The 17025-nt window shown below is 44.9% G+C and overlaps 1 protein-coding gene across 1 annotated transcript in view; it reads left to right on the top strand.

Annotated features, from left to right (window-relative positions):
* FRAS1 (Fraser extracellular matrix complex subunit 1) overlaps positions 1 to 17025 on the top strand; it is a 403423-nt gene that overhangs the window by 317212 nt on the left and 69186 nt on the right. Inside the window, 7 exon segments of the mRNA XM_027599032.2 lie at positions 485 to 620; positions 4136 to 4326; positions 5314 to 5467; positions 6652 to 6915; positions 8933 to 9121; positions 10519 to 10638; positions 10908 to 11087. Of these exon segments, the coding sequence (XP_027454833.1) occupies positions 485 to 620; positions 4136 to 4326; positions 5314 to 5467; positions 6652 to 6915; positions 8933 to 9121; positions 10519 to 10638; positions 10908 to 11087 (1234 nt within the window).

Genomic DNA, 17025 nt, shown 5'->3' on the forward strand with positions numbered 1-17025 from the left:
TTCTTCCTGCACACCTATCAACATATACCATAAGGGGGTGAGTGGGACTTTCATTCTGGGTGGGAGCACCTATAGGACAGTCACCCTCGCAGTATCCCAGGGAGGACTGGATGGATCATCCTCGGGCTGCAGGCTTTGGAACGTTGATAGGGAAGAAAGGCGGCCCTCCTGCCACGCAGCTGTGCTGAGGTGGGTGATTAGAATGGGCCAGAGCTGCTTTATAACCAGATCCATCACTGAAGGAAGCACACCTTTGAAGGGAGACACAGAAGTCGTGGTGTCTGAATGTAGCTTTGAGAGGCACTGAAAGATCGCCTGGCTCCCGCAGCATGCACATTCTTCATCTCGTCTGTAGAGGATCTGCCTCCTCAAAGAAGTGGAATTGGTGCTGGAAGGTGACCCCGGGCAGCACTTTTCCAATTCCATTCTTTTTACTGTAGTTCTGTGCAACCGCCCAAGGACTGTACAATCTTTTCTTTCGTAGGTTGACGAGGGAGGGAGAGCTCCGCTCTCCTTTCACCATTTCTTTGCTGCTGATGATCAGGACAACCTCCAGAGAGATGCCATCATTAAGCTAAGTGCTCTGCCCAAATATGGCTGCATCGAGAACACGGGAACAGGTACCAGCAGTCGCTGGGCTGTAGAACTGTTCCGGACCTGGCAAGAAGGGAGGGAGAGGGGGAGGAAACTGCCTCCAATTAAACCTGGACATGTGGGGGCTAACGAGGAATGGATCCATTTCAAAGAAACGGGAGGAAGGAAGGTTTCAGTCACTCCAAAATCCACTGAGCGTTTTCTGTGTGCCAGGCACTTTTTTAAGCACTAGGGATGTATCAGTAAACAAAACAAATAGAAACCCCTACTTTCACGTTGCCTTAGATCCCAGTGCGGGGAGACAGATAGGAAGCCTAATAGAGGAGAAGACTGTGTAAGATGTTTGGAGGCACATCAGTGCTATGAGAAGAAATAGAGCAGGGGAGGGGATCGGGAGTGCCAGCAACAGGGAAAGGAAGGGCTTCTGGATGGCACTCAGAACTGAATGTCAAGGAAATAAAAAATGCCTGTCCTTCCGTTGTGAGGCAGCTGCAGTTTAGCTGAACCACAGCTGATGGCTCAGCTCCTTCTAAGGATATGACATGAATTGAAATGCATGCTGGTCTGCCTGTGACCCTCTCCTCAACATCCCTCCCCCTCCACCATCTGCCCTGGACCCCCCACTGCCCCTGCTGGTTATCACGGAAGGAGAGGCGAGAAGGCGTGTCGTGTCCACAGGCCCCCTGAGACCGTGGTGACCGGCAGTTGAGACAGCTCCTGGCAGGTTAGCATGATACTGCCTCTGCAGCGAGACCCCTGAGTGCCAGTGCTTGGCTGTAATTGGCATGCGGCTAGCAGCTCCCACGAAGAGGCCCTTGACTAAAGGTGTCTGTGACCAGCCTGGTGCCTGCGATTTGGACCTAGTTGCCAGAAATCCATGTAGCCGTGGCCATGTTTTCCTCCAGAAAACCACGGGTCCTTTCCCCCATCTTGCCTTTCATGGCGTGCACTCAGATTTGTTTATTGCGAATTAGATTTATCTCAACAAATGTTTGTGCCAGAGACAAAGGATGTAAAGGTGAGTGAGACACAGCCCCTGCCTTGCATGGGAGACAGAGAGGACAGATGATAAATGGCAATCAATTTAAAATGCTGGGACAGGGAAAGGGGCAAACCCTGAGAAAGTCCATGGGGCAAAACAATGAATTCTGCCTGAGAAGGCAGGAAAGGCCGAGGAAGGTGACATTTGTGTTGGAACTTGAAGGGTTAGTGGGAGTCTCACTGTGGCCAGAGGGAAGAGCATGGGCAAAGGTGGGGAGTCATGAAAGGGTAGTTGCCCCCCACCTCTACTTCTCTTCTCTCCAGATGGTTTCTTATTAAGCCTTCCTAACATGGTTTGACGTTAACCTGGAATGCCTGCAGAGGAGTATTTCACTAGTCTAGAAGTCAAATTTCTGGCAAGCTCCTGCTCTCTAAACAGTGATTCTCAAACTTTAGTGTGCGTAAGACTCAACTGGAGGGCTCATGAAAACACAGTTTCCTGAGCAGCAACCCCAGAGTTACCCTATGCAGAGGCTGGGGAGGCCTGGGCATTTGCATCCCCCCCCCCCCCCCCCAGCTCATAGGTGATGCCACCGTTGCTGGCCCAGGAACCACATTTGGAGAATCACTGCTCTATGTCAGTATGAACCTGAAAGTAAGGAAAAGATGTTCAGGGGGCTGGCGGCAGGGGGTTGCAAATAATTATCCCAAGACAATTTAAGGACTCCAGCCCTTGCTCCATGGGTGTTGAGCACCGAGCCTGTTTTGTGCATAGGAAACTAGCTATCTAGATTCAGAATCCAGCAGATCAGCATAATACCTTTTTAAAAATATTACAAGAAGCAGCTTTAACTTCTTACCAGCAAGCCGGGAAGAAACAGAATAATGATATTGTGAGGTATAAAATCTAACAGCATGGACTCTACATTCATTTAGTACTAGCACGAATGGAACAGACCCACCTTGATTACCTCGAGGGCATGCATCACTGTGTTCCAGCACAACGCAGTAATAGATGTTCATAATCATAGCCTGCATGCATCAAGAACTATTTAATTTGCCCATAGTATATTCTGCTTAAAAAGGCAAGGAAGTACATTAATGAGAATGACTTACGTGAAAAAATAGAAGGTGCAATTTTAAAACTGGGAGGGATTGGTGCTTAAAGCTTCATTGACAGATTCACTTGTTGAATGGCTTATTTCCCAATGACAGAAAATAAGTCATTTCTCTGTGTGAGTATATTTTTAGGCATCATTTAGTTTATTTGGCTCTTTCTGACCCAAATAAAGAAGCCACATTTCTCATATTTTTAGCGATCAATGTAAAGGGAAATTACAGCACTTCCATCTGGAAACACTGAACTGTGTGTGCTAGGGATTATCAGGTCACAGGTCATTCAGACTCCTCCATGCTTCTGGTGTCAAGAGGAACCAAATTCGATGAGTAAAATCTAAGACAATTCATGTCATTGAAGAAAAAAACAACTGTCCTGAGTTCTTATTTCAAACAAATTTTAAGTAACACTTTTTCAGTCCTAGTCTCAAAGGTTAACCAAAAAAATGACACTGTCTACAATTCAGGAAGTCAATGGCCTTTTGATTTATGACCTGATCTTTGCAAAGGGCCATGGAAGAGACAAAGAGAAAGCCTTTGTTGCTTTCAGACCTTCTGTATACACTTTTCTTTGTCGGTATGTATCCAGGGGATGTTTGGAGACACAGGGGTTTCTTCTTCTCTCTTTAGAGGAAAATGTGGTAACACCTTAAAATCAATCAATTAGAGAGACTCAGACCAAGGAAGAGACAAGCCATCCATCATTTAAACAGTGTTTACTCTTCCCCTTGGCCTTTTCCAGTGTTTGGTTGGAGTTGGGTTGAAAAGAAGAGTTAACCAGAACCAGCTCTATCTCTGGAGCTCTGCATGGAACTTGAGCATCTCAGTGCTTGAATGGTACCTGAGCTGTGGATGGTCCTAGAGCATCGCAGTAGCCCTGGGGTACCATCCCAGGGGCTGAGCTCTGACCCATGGGGAGGTTTCCTTAAGGAATTGAGGTCAAATGAAAACACGCTTATTGAGACATCTCTTAGATAAAGTATGCAGTTAATCTTTTCTTATATAGAGAAGGAGGCTTCCTCTTGCACAGTGTGCTAGGCAGGGTGGTTTTGAAATTGACCAAAGCTTAAGGTAGAACCTTTGCATTTCTATTGTTACTTGTCCGAGGACTGACTTTATCACAGATTTCTAACAAAACAACCACTGATTTTTTTTTTATTCTTGCTACATAAAATAATATTCTGAGTGCTTTCATGCGTATTCTCTCATGTGATTCCCTGTGGAAACAGCTGGACAGGTGTAACCATGTGTAGATGAGAAATAGTAGGGAGATTGGGATTTGACCCCGAGTCTTGCATTTCTAGTCCTGTGCTCTTTCCATTCTCCGTTTTATCCTCTAACGTATTTTCATCTTTTGTTGATAATGCTGTCATGTTTTCTAGTTCAGCCTAGTAAGCAGGAATTGATGGATCAAGATAAAAGTTCTCTCTTGATGTTGGCACAGGTGATCGTTTTGGCCCTGGAACTGCCAGTGACCTAGAGGCATCATTCCCTATTCAAGATGTCCTGGAAAACTACATTTACTACTTTCAGAGTGTTCATGAAAGCATTGAACCAACCCATGACATTTTTAGTTTTTATGTAAGTGATGGAAACAGTCGTTCAGAAATCCACAGCGTCAATATCACCATTGAGGTAAAGACTGAAGTTGGAAAAGCCGGCCTTTGACAACAATATCCCACCATTAGCTAGCTTTTTATGAGCTCAAAAGCAAAGAAGATTGCATTTGACTTTCAGTTTTCGAGGTCAATTTAAAAATATAACCCTGACCCTTAGGAAACTTGTAGAATTAAGGCTGGCACTGGGGATGGTCTGACATGGAAATCTGAATTTTCACATCAGGGTAGAATGTGTTCATTCTGTGTGAAAATAGTTTGTGAAGGTCAGACAGAGAAACCCTGTCAGTCTCATATTTAGCTGAAAACTAACATGGCTATTTTTCCCTGAAATTATTGTATGTGGTTCTAGATGCATACTTGCCTTTTCTTATATTTTTAATGCAACTATTTGTTAAATTGTAACGTCAAAGAAACGTGTTCCTTGATGCTGTATTTATTCCCATTTGAGCAACTAGATAGCTTGCTCTACCAACCCAAGGAGAGAGAGATAAGATAAAGCTCAGAATGGAATACCCTCTGCCCTGGGATAAGACCATCAGCATCCTTCGGAGGTGGTAGAGGGGCCCTGGCACAGGGTCAGGGAGACAGCTTTAGAAACCCACGCCTTTGAATATGGTGTCCTCCTAGAGTACTATGATACTCTTGGGGTTTTCTAAGACAGTTTTGATTTCAAACAATGTGCTCTTTTATCCTCAAAATATACTTGTATTTCTCTAACCCCATGTCCAGATTTTTGGTCTGAAAAACATGATCATTGTACCCATGGAAAATATCTTGAAGATTTCTGTAAAACGTCAGTTTCTTTCCAAGGAGACATTTTTCTTGTGTAACTTGCTCTTCTTTCAAACGAACCATTTTGATTGGGAATTAAAGATGGTGACACATTTAGTACTATTTCGATAGTGAAAGTTGGTGCGACAATGTTACTTTTGCTGACTAAGGTGCATTTTCTTTCTTCTTAACCAATATCTGTGTGAGACCTGATATTTTATGCTTTAATCAGAGGAAGAACGATGAACCTCCCAGGATGACCTTGCGGCCCCTTGGTGTGCAGCTAAGCTCGGGAGTGGTGATAAGCAATTCTTCTCTGAGCCTGCAAGACCTGGACACTCCAGATAATGAGCTGGTTTTTGTATTGACAAAAAAGCCTGACCACGGTAGGACCCAACTGCTATGGCAGCAAGCTTCTTAATTGAGGTGCCCAATAGGTTTTTAGAAATAAACACATAGATTTCTGTTGATTAATCCTCTACTTTGCCTGTGCATAGCCCATTCTCTGCATCAAAGTATAATCAGATTCACAGCTAGCCAATATTCTTTGGGGTCATAGTGGACACCAGTTGCTCTAAAAAGCCTGAATCCTAGGTAATTGGTGTCTCTGAAATTCAATTTCAGCTGTTTTCTTGCTCTCCTATATAACCTCAGGCAAAACATTTGGTTTAGACTCCTGTTCTCAGAACAGGTTTCATTGCTTGATGATCCTGGGCCATCTCATGCAAGGAACAGTGTGGCAGCCTTGTTATTAATTGCAAAGGTATTCACTTCAGGTTAGAAGTGTGCTAGATGTCTTTATGAACTTGATCCTTTTGCAAAGAAAGCACTTTTCTTGATTAAACCAGAGGTAAAAACCACCATGGGACTCTTTTACTTACTTCTTTTCTAAGTGCCATCCCTCTGGTATTAGCCAAAGCTCTGGAACTTTCATCTCCCAGATGGTATCTTAGTGTATCATAACACCCTTGGTCTTTTAAAGATGAAGTTGTGTTGATGGAAGGTTAATAGAAGAATCTGTTGGTCATTGCATTTTATCTTCCTTCACTTTCACTTTCTTTAATGAAACATTTTAACTGTCCCATCATGATACACACGACCCTTGAAAACAGAAAAATTTGCCTCAACCCAAAGATGACTAGTGTCTTTCTGAATTTAAAAGGAGTTTAAAACACAATCCCTTCTTCCATCCCAGATGCCCTAGAAGGAAGGCAGCAGAAGAGTGCTATTTTCACTTTGCAGAGGGGAAAATAAGGTTTAGATAATGCAGTGAGTTTGAATTCATGGAGGGAGATTTGATTTCTAAGCCACTGTATTATCACATTCATTGTGTCTCCTTAAGAGATTTTTGAACAGGAAAAGTTGGATTTTATCTTCTTTATTTGTAGGTGAGGCCCAGGGAGCCATAGAAAATTCTGAGTTGTTGGTCATTTATGTGTGTGTGTCACCAAGAGCCTCTGAGGTGCTGGACATTTTACCCAGGCTCATGCTAGTTGACAAAATCAGGCAATATTTTGGTGCCATATATATTCTATATTGTTTCTTGGTTTTTCTTTACTTTCTTCCTCAGGCCATCTGCTCTGGAGGCAAACTGCTTCTGAGCCTCTGGAGAATGGGAGGATTTTAACTCAAGGCTCCTCCTTCACCTACCAGGATGTCCTGGCCGGGCTGGTTGGGTACATGCCTGGTGGACCCGGGGTAGCAGTGGATGAGTTCCGGTTCTCCCTCACGGATGGCCTGTACATGGACACGGGGAGGATGGAGATATACATAGAGCTGCCTACAAGTGGCGCCCCCAACTTGGCTGTAAACCGAGGCCTCCAGCTCTCAGCAGGTAGCACGGGAATGGAAGAGAGTGTCTGTGGTCCTTCTGTCCTTATTTCTTCTTTGTCAGTGCACACGTTAGCTCTGTGGGACGGTATTGAAGTAGGCGTTTAGAACTCAGAGAGACTGGAGGTGGGGAGAGCCATTCTTTTAAGGAGACTAGGAGTTGTGAGTGACTAATGTAAATCTCTTAAATTCTTTGGACCAGATGCCTGTCTGTGAATTTGAGAAGAGATTGAGAAGAGTTTATTGTACTTCCAGGGTCCTCAAAACCTTAATTTAACCAGCTACTCATAGGGACAGGATTCTTAGAACATGGCCATTGCCCAGCCAACCCCGCAGGAAACAACAACAAAAGAAATCAAGAGAATTTTCCAGATGTTTATTTAAAAAAACAAAAAAAAGTGGGCGGGGGGACAATTCAGAAGCCATCATACACTAAAAGAGATTATAAAAATAATTGAGATTCACTAGATATGGTAATCCTAGGGTATAACATTCGCAAGTTTGCCTGTATGTAAGCAGCACCTGAAGGACCTGTGACATGTGTCAGTCTTGGAGTCGGTTTGCAGTAGGGAGTTACTTAATTAGGGAATGGGCCATTTCCCCCCAGAACATCTGCATCCCACTGGGGTCCTCTTTGTTTATCTACTCTTCGTTTCACATATATCTTGTGGTGAAAACTATTTGGCATACTGGTATTTGAAAATTTGGAGCTTCCCAAAGGTCCCCATTATTAGATCTGAGATTTAACTTTCCCCTATTTATAAGCAGAAAGTTAGCTTCTTAGTGTTTCATGGGTGATGATAGAAGACATGAGACTCCTGGGTCAGAGACCAAATACTTTGTTCCTCACAGCACGAGGGACAGCATTGCCATCAGCATGTTTGTATCGTTTCCCTTTGCACTCCAAGTCTGGTGGGGGTGATGCAGAAGGCCCAGACAGATGCCTTCACACGCAATGGGATGCATTACAGAAGAGGAACGCTGAGCCTGGGGGAACTCCCCCTGTTACAGTAACAATAAGCAAGCCTGATCTTTGTCCCAGAGGAAGATTATCACCTCCATCCCTCGGGGCTGCTTGCTGAGAATGGCCTGGGGAAAGAATAGTTAGGCCTGGGTGCCTGGGTGGCTTAGTTGGTTAAGCGACTGCCTTCGGCTCAGGTCATGATCCTGGAGTCCCGGGATCGAGTCCCGCATTGGGCTCCCTGCTGAGCGGGGAGTCTGCTTCTCCCTCTGGCCCTCCCCCCTCTCATGCTCTCTCTATCTCATTCTCTCTCTCAAATAAATGAATAAAATATTAAAAAAAAAAAAAAAGGCCTTGCGTTGTTGGCATTACCCAGCAGGAACACACAGGGCCCAGCCAAACACTAGGATGTATTACACATGAATGACTAGCATCTACTTTACCAGAATTTACTATTTTCAATATGAGCTGGACAGGAAAGCAAGGGGCAAGGCCCCGAGAAGAGGTGTTTGCCAGTTGCTAGTGTCTCACCTCCATCCCCAACAACCTGCAGAGCCTTACAGGGCCTAGCACTCAGAGTCCCCAGTTTTATAATCCTGTAAACATTGATTTTAACTATTTGGTTTGAGATGGCAACAAGATATATTTATAAGTTTAGGTAAAGCTGTTGCTTATGATTTAGTGAACCTCAAGACAGTAAATAAGTTAGGTCCAAGAAGGCTTCACCAAAGATCTAGGAGTTATTACATTGATCTAGGGAGTGGGTAACTGATAGGTCACAGGAGTAGAGTGAGCATGGAGCAGGGAGAGTGAAAATGGATCAGCAGAGAAAAGGGCTCAGATCTAAACCCAAGGGAGGATTAACAAATTGGGAAGTTGGGATTGTTTCACTTAGGGAAATTAAAATGTATGCAGCTGGAAACCAGGAAGGGCAAGCACCTGGTATTCACTTAAACCCAGGCAATGTGTGATCATTTAGTCTCTAGTCTCCTGAAATCCCTTGACATCCTATTCAAAGGCAATGATGGGCAATGACCTCCTCCCTCCCACTCTTTTCCAGGGTCCGTAGCACGCATCACAGAACAGCATTTGAGAGTATCAGATACTGATTCGGATGACCGTCAGGTGATGTACATCATGAAGGAAGATCCGGGTGCGGGGCGCCTGCAGATGGCAAAGCACGACAACCCGGAGCAAATCTCTGTGAAAGGCCCCCTCCGGAGTTTCACTCAGGCTGACATTAGCCAAGGTCAGCTAGTTCTCCTGCGCCTGCCCAGACTTCGACAGAGTCCACCCACAGTAGTAAATGGGAGTTAAATGCCTGGTAGCTTATGGCAGTAAACTGCACTCTTTGTTCTGAATAAGAGCTGGGTTATAGTTTCATTTATTCTTTCTTGTCTCCTCAATTTTTTGTTTTTAAAAAAACTATCCTTCTTGGCTAAAATGTGTTCATGCTTTGACACGGAATTGATGAAATTTGGGCCTATTATAGAGGAAAAAAAATCATTTTGACTTGCTATGATGCTAAAAAGTGTGTGAGAGAGACAAGGAAAAAGAAGTGAATTGGGATGGATTATGGTGAAAATTATGCCTGCCTTAGGTGAACAATTTATATCTCTTTTCAGCTCCCCCAAGAGCACAAGTTAATGAACTAAGCAAAATGGAAGGGCATAAATCGGAGCTGCCTGGGGGAGATTACATAGCTCATCCCTCCTCCAGGAAGTGCTGATGTAATGTAAAAGCATAAATGTTAAATGCTACGTAGTTACTGTATAGTTCTTTCAGGGGTAAAAAAAAAAAAAAAAAAAAAGTCGGGGGGAGTTACATAGGGGAAAAAGTAATCCAAAGTCATGGGAGGATGTGCAATTCCATTTAGAGGTGGAAATAGGGCCCTGAGGAGTAGAAATAAGGGTGTTGTCCATGCACTAACACTCAAAATGGGTAGCAGCTGAATTCTCCCTGGACTGTCTCTACTTTACTGAAGGGGGTGGAATAGACAAAAGGGATAGTAATTCCTTAATTATCCCTTGCCTCAGTGTCTCTTTTGTAAAAATGAGACCGGGTGCCTCTCCCCAGATGTTTGGTTATATTTACATTGCAAGGTACCTGGAAGTGACACTGTGGCTGAACGAGAATGGAAGAGTTTGCGCTTCTCCCTGTGGATCCTTTTGACTAATATGTAGAGTTTATCTGTTAATTTGTTGGTTGGTTATGTTCAGTGCTGTTTCAAAAATGACGTAAAGCTGCACTGAGAAATGGGAGTGACGAGCTCTGGGAGAATATAGGCCACAGCTCCGTGTCTCTGGCCCCATGACGTGGGTATATGGCCAATGATGCGGGTGTCATCGCTGCACATTTTCCATGTGGTTACTCATGAGACTTCCTTCGAGTTTTTCACAAACCATAAACAGTGCTACTTGGGATGATTTTATTATGAGAGTGTTTTTGATTGTGAGGAAGTCAGTAGTGGGAGGGGAAAGGGAGGAATTGAAAACTTTAGATTAAAATGTCTAAAGCGATGTCAAAGTGAGGAAGGTGTTAATTGATTCATTGGTGTGAATACCAATCAGATTCCCACTTCCCACTTTAGAAATAAGGGCAGAAAGCACTAAGAGCGAATCTTGATTATGTTGTCCTTTTTTACAGGTCAGGTAGAATACAGACACGGGAAAGGAGAATCTGGCGGGAGCTTTGCTTTTAAATTCGATGTGGTCGATGGAGAAGGCAACACGCTGATTGGCCAGTCATTTTCCATCACTGTTTTGGGTAAGGGGACTTTGGGTTTCTAAAAATATTCCAGCAGGTCTGAGGTTATATAGTGTGCACCGTACTTGCCTCGAGGCTGGAGTCTTTCCTTTACTGAGCTGCATGGGAATCTGGAATCACACTGTTGTGTGAAACTCTGGCTCCCTGGGGCACTCTCTGACGGACAGGCCTAAGGATTATTCTGATTTTACTCCTGGGCGCCAGGTCCAGGATTGAAGAAAGGAGGCTGAAAGGATCCCCTTTCAAATCACTCTTTCTGGTATTTTCAGAAGACAATTCCCCACCGGTCATCACCACCAACAAAGGGCTGGTCTTGGATGAGAACTCAGTGGAGAAAATCACCACTCTGCAGCTCTCTGCCACTGACCAGGAGAGTAAGCCTACAGAGCTGATCTATACCATCACTAGACAGCCCAAGCTGGGCCACCTGGAACACGCCACATCACCAGGTAAGCCTGTCATCTCTTGCTTCATCAAACCAAAGTTGGGATTTAGTAAGTGTTGGGGATAAGCCACTCACACCTAGAATCGGCCTTGGTTAGTATTTATTTTTACATTACTAATTTTAACCATTATATACTACCTTGCATCATATTTGACACACAGTAGATGCTCAATAATTCCTTGCTGAAAGTTGAACAGTTGCAATTTTTATGTAAGCAGTCTTGTCTCCATAACCAGATTGTCAATTCCTTTAGGGCAAACACTGCACCCCGTTCTTCTAAAATCTGAGCACCTGGCACAGTATGATGCACTGTGTTTAAAAATGTAACTCAGGAAATAGCAAGTGAGCATGTGTATTGGGCAAGATTCTAGTTGAGCTGCTGCTGAGGGGGCAAAAAAAGATAAAGGAAATCTCATCCTCACCTTCTAATGTGCTTTACTGGATGAAGTAAGGAACCTTTGTATATAGCCGTACATAAGGGAAGAATATGGCAGGTATTTTAAGAACTATATAAACCTGGTGTCATAGAAGTTCAAAAATGGGAGAGGCTGCATTGGGTAGGAAGGTGCACAGAGATGGCATTTAAAAGTGCCCTTAGAGGGCGCCTGGGTGGCTCAGTCTATTAAGCGTCTGCCTTCGGCTCAGGTTATGATCCCAGGGTCCTGGGATCAAGACCCACATCGGGCTCCCTGCTCAGCGGGGAGCCTGCTTCTCCCTCTGCCTGCAGCTCCCCCTGCTTGTACTCTCACTCTGTCTCTCTCTCTCTCTCTCTCTCTCTCTGACAAATAAATAAAATCTTAAAAAAAAAATATGCCCTTAGAAGGTAGAGTTTGAGCAGAGAGAAATGGTATTATTTTCAGAGATGGGAATAGCATGTGGGCACATTCAAAAAACAATGAGTGGGCTAGTTTAGCTAAAGCATATATTCTGAAAATAGGAGTAGATGGGGCTCATGGGTAGACTGAGATTTTATGGAGGGTCTTCAAAGCTGGGATAAGTAAGCCCTATGTAATTCAACAGGCGATAGAGAGTCACTGCAGAATTTTGAGCATGGAAGGAAAGTGGCATTCGTCTAGTGTCTGACAGATGGACTGAAAAAGGAGAGAGGAGGCAGGCACAGTGGGTCAGAAGTCTCACATTTGGCCCAGTCGTGGGTGGTGAGGCTTCCTCTAGAGGGGTGGTAGTAGAAATAGGAAGATGAGAACCATGTAAGTGATCATGCCTGGCACCCAGTAAACTGTATTCAATCAACAACAGTTGGTGGAAGAGTGGGAGGGAGTGAGGGATTTCAGGGGGAGAACCTATAGAACTTGGCAGCTGAGTGGATGTGAGGCACTTGCTGAATGAGCACTCTAAAGGTAGAGTTGTCTTTGTTTCATGCATCGTAGAGTTGTCTTTGTTTCATGCATCGTAGAGTTGTCTTTGTTTCATGCATCGTAGAGTTGTCCTTGTTTCATGCATCGTAGAGGTTGTCCTTGTTTCATGCATCGTAGAGTTGTCCTTGTTTCATGCATCGTAGAGTTGTCCTTGTTCCATGCATCGTAGAGTTGTCCTTGTCTCATGCATCGTAGAGTTGTCCTTGTTCCATGCATCGTAGAGTTGTCCTTGTTCCATGCATCGTAGAGTTGTCCTTGTTCCATGCATCGTAGAGTTGTCCTTGTTTCATGCATCGTAGAGTTGTCCTTGTTTCATGCATCGTAGAGTTGTCCTTGTTTCATGCATCGTAGAGTTGTCTTTGTTTCATACATCATAGAGGCGGTGATGGTTTGCAGATTTAGATCATCACTTTCTTCCTTTGGATTTCAAGTTACAGATCATTCCTTCAACCAGGGGAATAACAAAACAGGAGACATACTTACCGGGATTCTACTCGCTCTCTAATATAGGGAGTAAGACCACAAGCAAACAAGCAAGCAGATATATCATATATCAATGGTTATGAGTATTTTAGGGGAGAAATAAGAGTATTCCAGGGTACAGGGAGCAAGGGGGTAAGGGAAGAACTCCCTGCTGTAAGATGACATTTGACAAGACGTCTGAGGAGAGTGAGGGAGCCAGCCATGCTGACCGTTATAACGAAAGGGCATTCCAGACAGAGGGATCCGGGAGTTTACCATCCTGAGGTGGGATCAGCCTGGCACATTCCATTCCAGAGGCAGCAAGACCACTGAATGCGTAGGGTGAATGAGAGGGAGATCTGTGGGGAGGGGAGCTTCGAGAGGTGGAGGGTAGCCTGGCAGGGGAGGTGAGGAAGGCAGACCACGGTGATGGCAAGGGTGATGGTGGACGGGGAGGTGTTGTGAGGGTTTGGTGGAAGGGTGTGGGGAAGGATGGAGAGATTGGCTAAAATCCCTAATGCAAATGGAGCAAATGGCCTTCCCTTTTGTCCTGAAGTTCCTGGGGGAAGAATGCAGATCAGCACTCCTAAGATGTTGGCTGCCTGAGATATCTGATAACTAATTCATGAGCTAATTGCTTCTGCCAGAATTCTGTCAGGTTGCGGATTGTATCTCTCCGGAGATGAAAGGGCAGACTCTTAGCTATTGTGCTGGGCAACTGCATCCACACGATACAGAGCTTTAAAAGCGCTGAGCCTCAAGCAAGGCACTGTCAGTTGCATCATTGCTGGTCATTCCCAGCCCTCGCTCTTCTTTGACCCGGGGGGCTGTGTTTAAAAGTTCAGTGTGAGGCTGCTTCAGTTACTCCTTTTCTGTTTTTACAGTCTCAGCCTTCACTGGGCTTAAATTCTGGCTGCCAAGACCAAGTCAGTGCTGCTTAGGGAGAGAGACTCATAGGTGATCACATTTCTCCCTTATCTTGGGAAAGCACCCTCCAAAAATAGAGGGAGGGCTCCCCTTCCCTGAGACACTACCCTTCACCTGCCCTTTCCCACCAGGCCTGACTTCCTAATCCGCCTGACTCATGCGCCCACCAGTTTTTCTGAGGCCACCTGTTTCTAGTAACTCTTGGTGGCCCAGATCCGAGGATCCAGTCCCCTCCCCTTTACTCTTGGGGCCCCTTCCCATTGCTAGTGGAGCAGGGCTTCCTGCCCTTCCTGCACCTCCAACCCCATTCTGTGTCCTTTCTGTAGCATTTTGCCAGAATTCTCACCTTTCCTGTCTGCCCTAAGTGAGAATATTTTCGTGAACTTGATTCTTTTTAGATGTGAAAGGTGTCCCTTCAGAGGAAATACACATTGCCATCTTTCATGTCAAAAGTCCCCGCACCTCACCCCTTCGCCTCTGGATGAGGATGGATCTACCCGGAGCTGGGGTGGGCTGGCCTGCGCTTTCCAAGAAGAGCAAGCAGACTTCCAGGCCTGTGTCTTGTGGTGCAGGCACTGAGCTGTTTGGGGCCTGATGCCTCTTGGAATTATCAGTTTCCACCAGCACTTGCAGATATAAACTGCAATGGGTAACTCTGGTTAACTCTGGTTAACTCTCGCTGGTTAACTGAAGTGGACTCGTTCGCATACTGTCTGTCTTGGTCAGGGGTGATCGTGATTTTCTTTTTAAATAGACAGGAAGGGTGTGAAGATCCTATTTTGTTCCTCTGAGGAGATATAGGGAGCCATATGCCTATGCACACTGTGCAGAAGACAGACCAAGCCTGCTGCCTCGAGGGAGAGTAGCATGAGAGTCTGGACCCCGCGTGTGCCCTTTTCAAGGTTGAGGGGCCACACCCCCATGTCAGGGACCCTGAAGACTCTTTTTCTTGTGAAATCAGAGTAAGGAGTTATATTACTGGATAGAAGCTAAGCCTCTGAAACAGAGAGGCCCAAACTGCAGTGCCATCAAAAAGAAGTTCATTTTCTCTCACAGAAAAATCCAGAGGCAGGTGTCCTGGATGGCCTAAAGTGCCTCAATAGGAGGCTCCCATCTCTGGTCCAAGGTGACTACTGTAATTGTTGTCATTCCCCAGCCAGCAGTAAGGGACAAAGGCCAGGGGAGCCCACGTCCATTTCTGTGTTAGGGGTATTACTGGAAGAACACATCCATTTTGATCACATCCCCATGGCAAGAGGGTAGTCAGACAAAGCTGTGAGGTGACTGGGAATGGTAGCCCCTAACTGGGCATCCAGTTGCTTAGCTAACAGTTAGAAGTTGTGTTTTTTAAAGTCGGGGAGGAGGGTAGCACTCTCCAGCACAACACCAGTTCTCACCTTCACCAAACATTCACTGAGTAACTGGTGCAGGAGAGGATTTGTTCTGGAAGTGAGACACATGCAAACAAACACGTGCAAATGTGTTTCTGTAGCCGTGACAGCAACATGACAGGACGGTGGGAGCCACAGCACAGTGAGGTCCACCTGAGAGAGGCAATGGGAGTGAGTTAGGAAGGACTTCCCGGAGAGGATGCTTTAGCAAGGGTGTTCCTTGGTTTCCTCTTTCTCTCTGCCTCTCTCAGGTTGGTGACACCAACCAAAATAAGATAACACCCGTTGCTTTACTTCGGATTCTCCCCGCGAACAGAGAGATATGAGTGTGCTAGGACTGCCGTAACAAAGTACCACAGACTAAGCAACGTAACAAAGGAAATGTATTGTCTCACAGATCTGGGGCTGGAAGTTGGAGATCCTGGTGTCAGCAGGGTTGAGATCGCCTCTGAGGGCTGTGAGGGAGAATTTGTCCCAGCCCTCTCTCCTTGGCTTTATAGAGATGGCCATCTTCGTGCTCACATGGCACACTCCCTGTCTGTGTATGTCTCAGACAAACTCTCCCCTTTTATAAGGACTTTAATCAGAATGGATTAGGGCCCACTCTAATGACTGCATCTTAACTACTTACATATGCGATGATCCTATTTCCAAATAAGGTCACACTGTGAGGTACTGAGGGTTAGGACTTCAGCGTATGAACTGGCGGGGAGGGGGGCAGCGGAGATGACACAATTCATTCCCTAACAGGAGGCTTGAAGAAAAGCTGGAGCAGAAAAGCTGAGGGTCTCCCACAGCCTGAGCCTGAGGTGCAGCCATCCACAGCTCTGCAGAAAGCAGGAAGGCCAAGGCAATCACCTAACATCCTGTTAGGAAGGCAGTTTCTTCAAAGATGCTTTATTTGTGCATGCTTCCCTGACCTGGACTGAACTTTCTCTAACATGCTGGCCCTCCAGGGGAATTGGAAAAATTGACAGGGTTAATGTGGGTCTCCGTAATACAGCCAGATACATAGGTTAGCCAGCAGGTTGGTAACGGAAAACACCTTGGATGGGATTAAACTCCTTCAAGATATTTTAAAGAGTAACTACCTGCTGTGACAGCCAGTAGGGACGATATGTTATTAGAAATACCATCTTGATGGTGAGTAGCTTAAGTCTTCCAATACCCAATTAGCAAAGGCTAGAATATTTTTTGAAGTGTACAGAGATGGAAAATCTGTGCTCAGTAGGACCTCTTAGATAGTGATTATAGTGGATGAACTGAATTCATTCACCAAGCATGTTTTGAGTACCTACTCTGTGCCAGGCACTATTTTAGGTGCACAGTAGTGAAAAAAACATCAAAAATCCTTGTCCTCTTGAAGCTTCTGTTCTAGATGCACCTCGTTACCCTCTGGCACAAAGAACCACTTAGTTTGGCAGTTTCCTAAAAAGTTAAGCATGTACCTAATATATATTCCCACTATTCCACTCTTAGAGATTTACCCAAGAATAAAAACTTATGCCCATACCAAGACTAGTGCATGAAGGATCATAGCAGCTTTGTTTGCAATAGCACAAAACTAGAAATAACCTAAATGTCCATTAACAGGTGAATGGAGACACAAACTATGATATATCCATACGATAGAATACCACTCAACAATAAACAAGAATAAACAAACAAAAAAGAATAAAAAAGAATTAATGCATGCTGCAAGATGGATAAATCTCAAAATAATTATGCTAAGTGAAAGAAACCATGCCTAAAATAGCATATACTCTATGATTCTAATTATGAAAAA

The sequence above is a fragment of the Zalophus californianus genome, chromosome 2 (genome assembly GCF_009762305.2).
Source record: "Zalophus californianus isolate mZalCal1 chromosome 2, mZalCal1.pri.v2, whole genome shotgun sequence".
Taxonomy (NCBI): Eukaryota; Metazoa; Chordata; class Mammalia; order Carnivora; family Otariidae; genus Zalophus; species Zalophus californianus.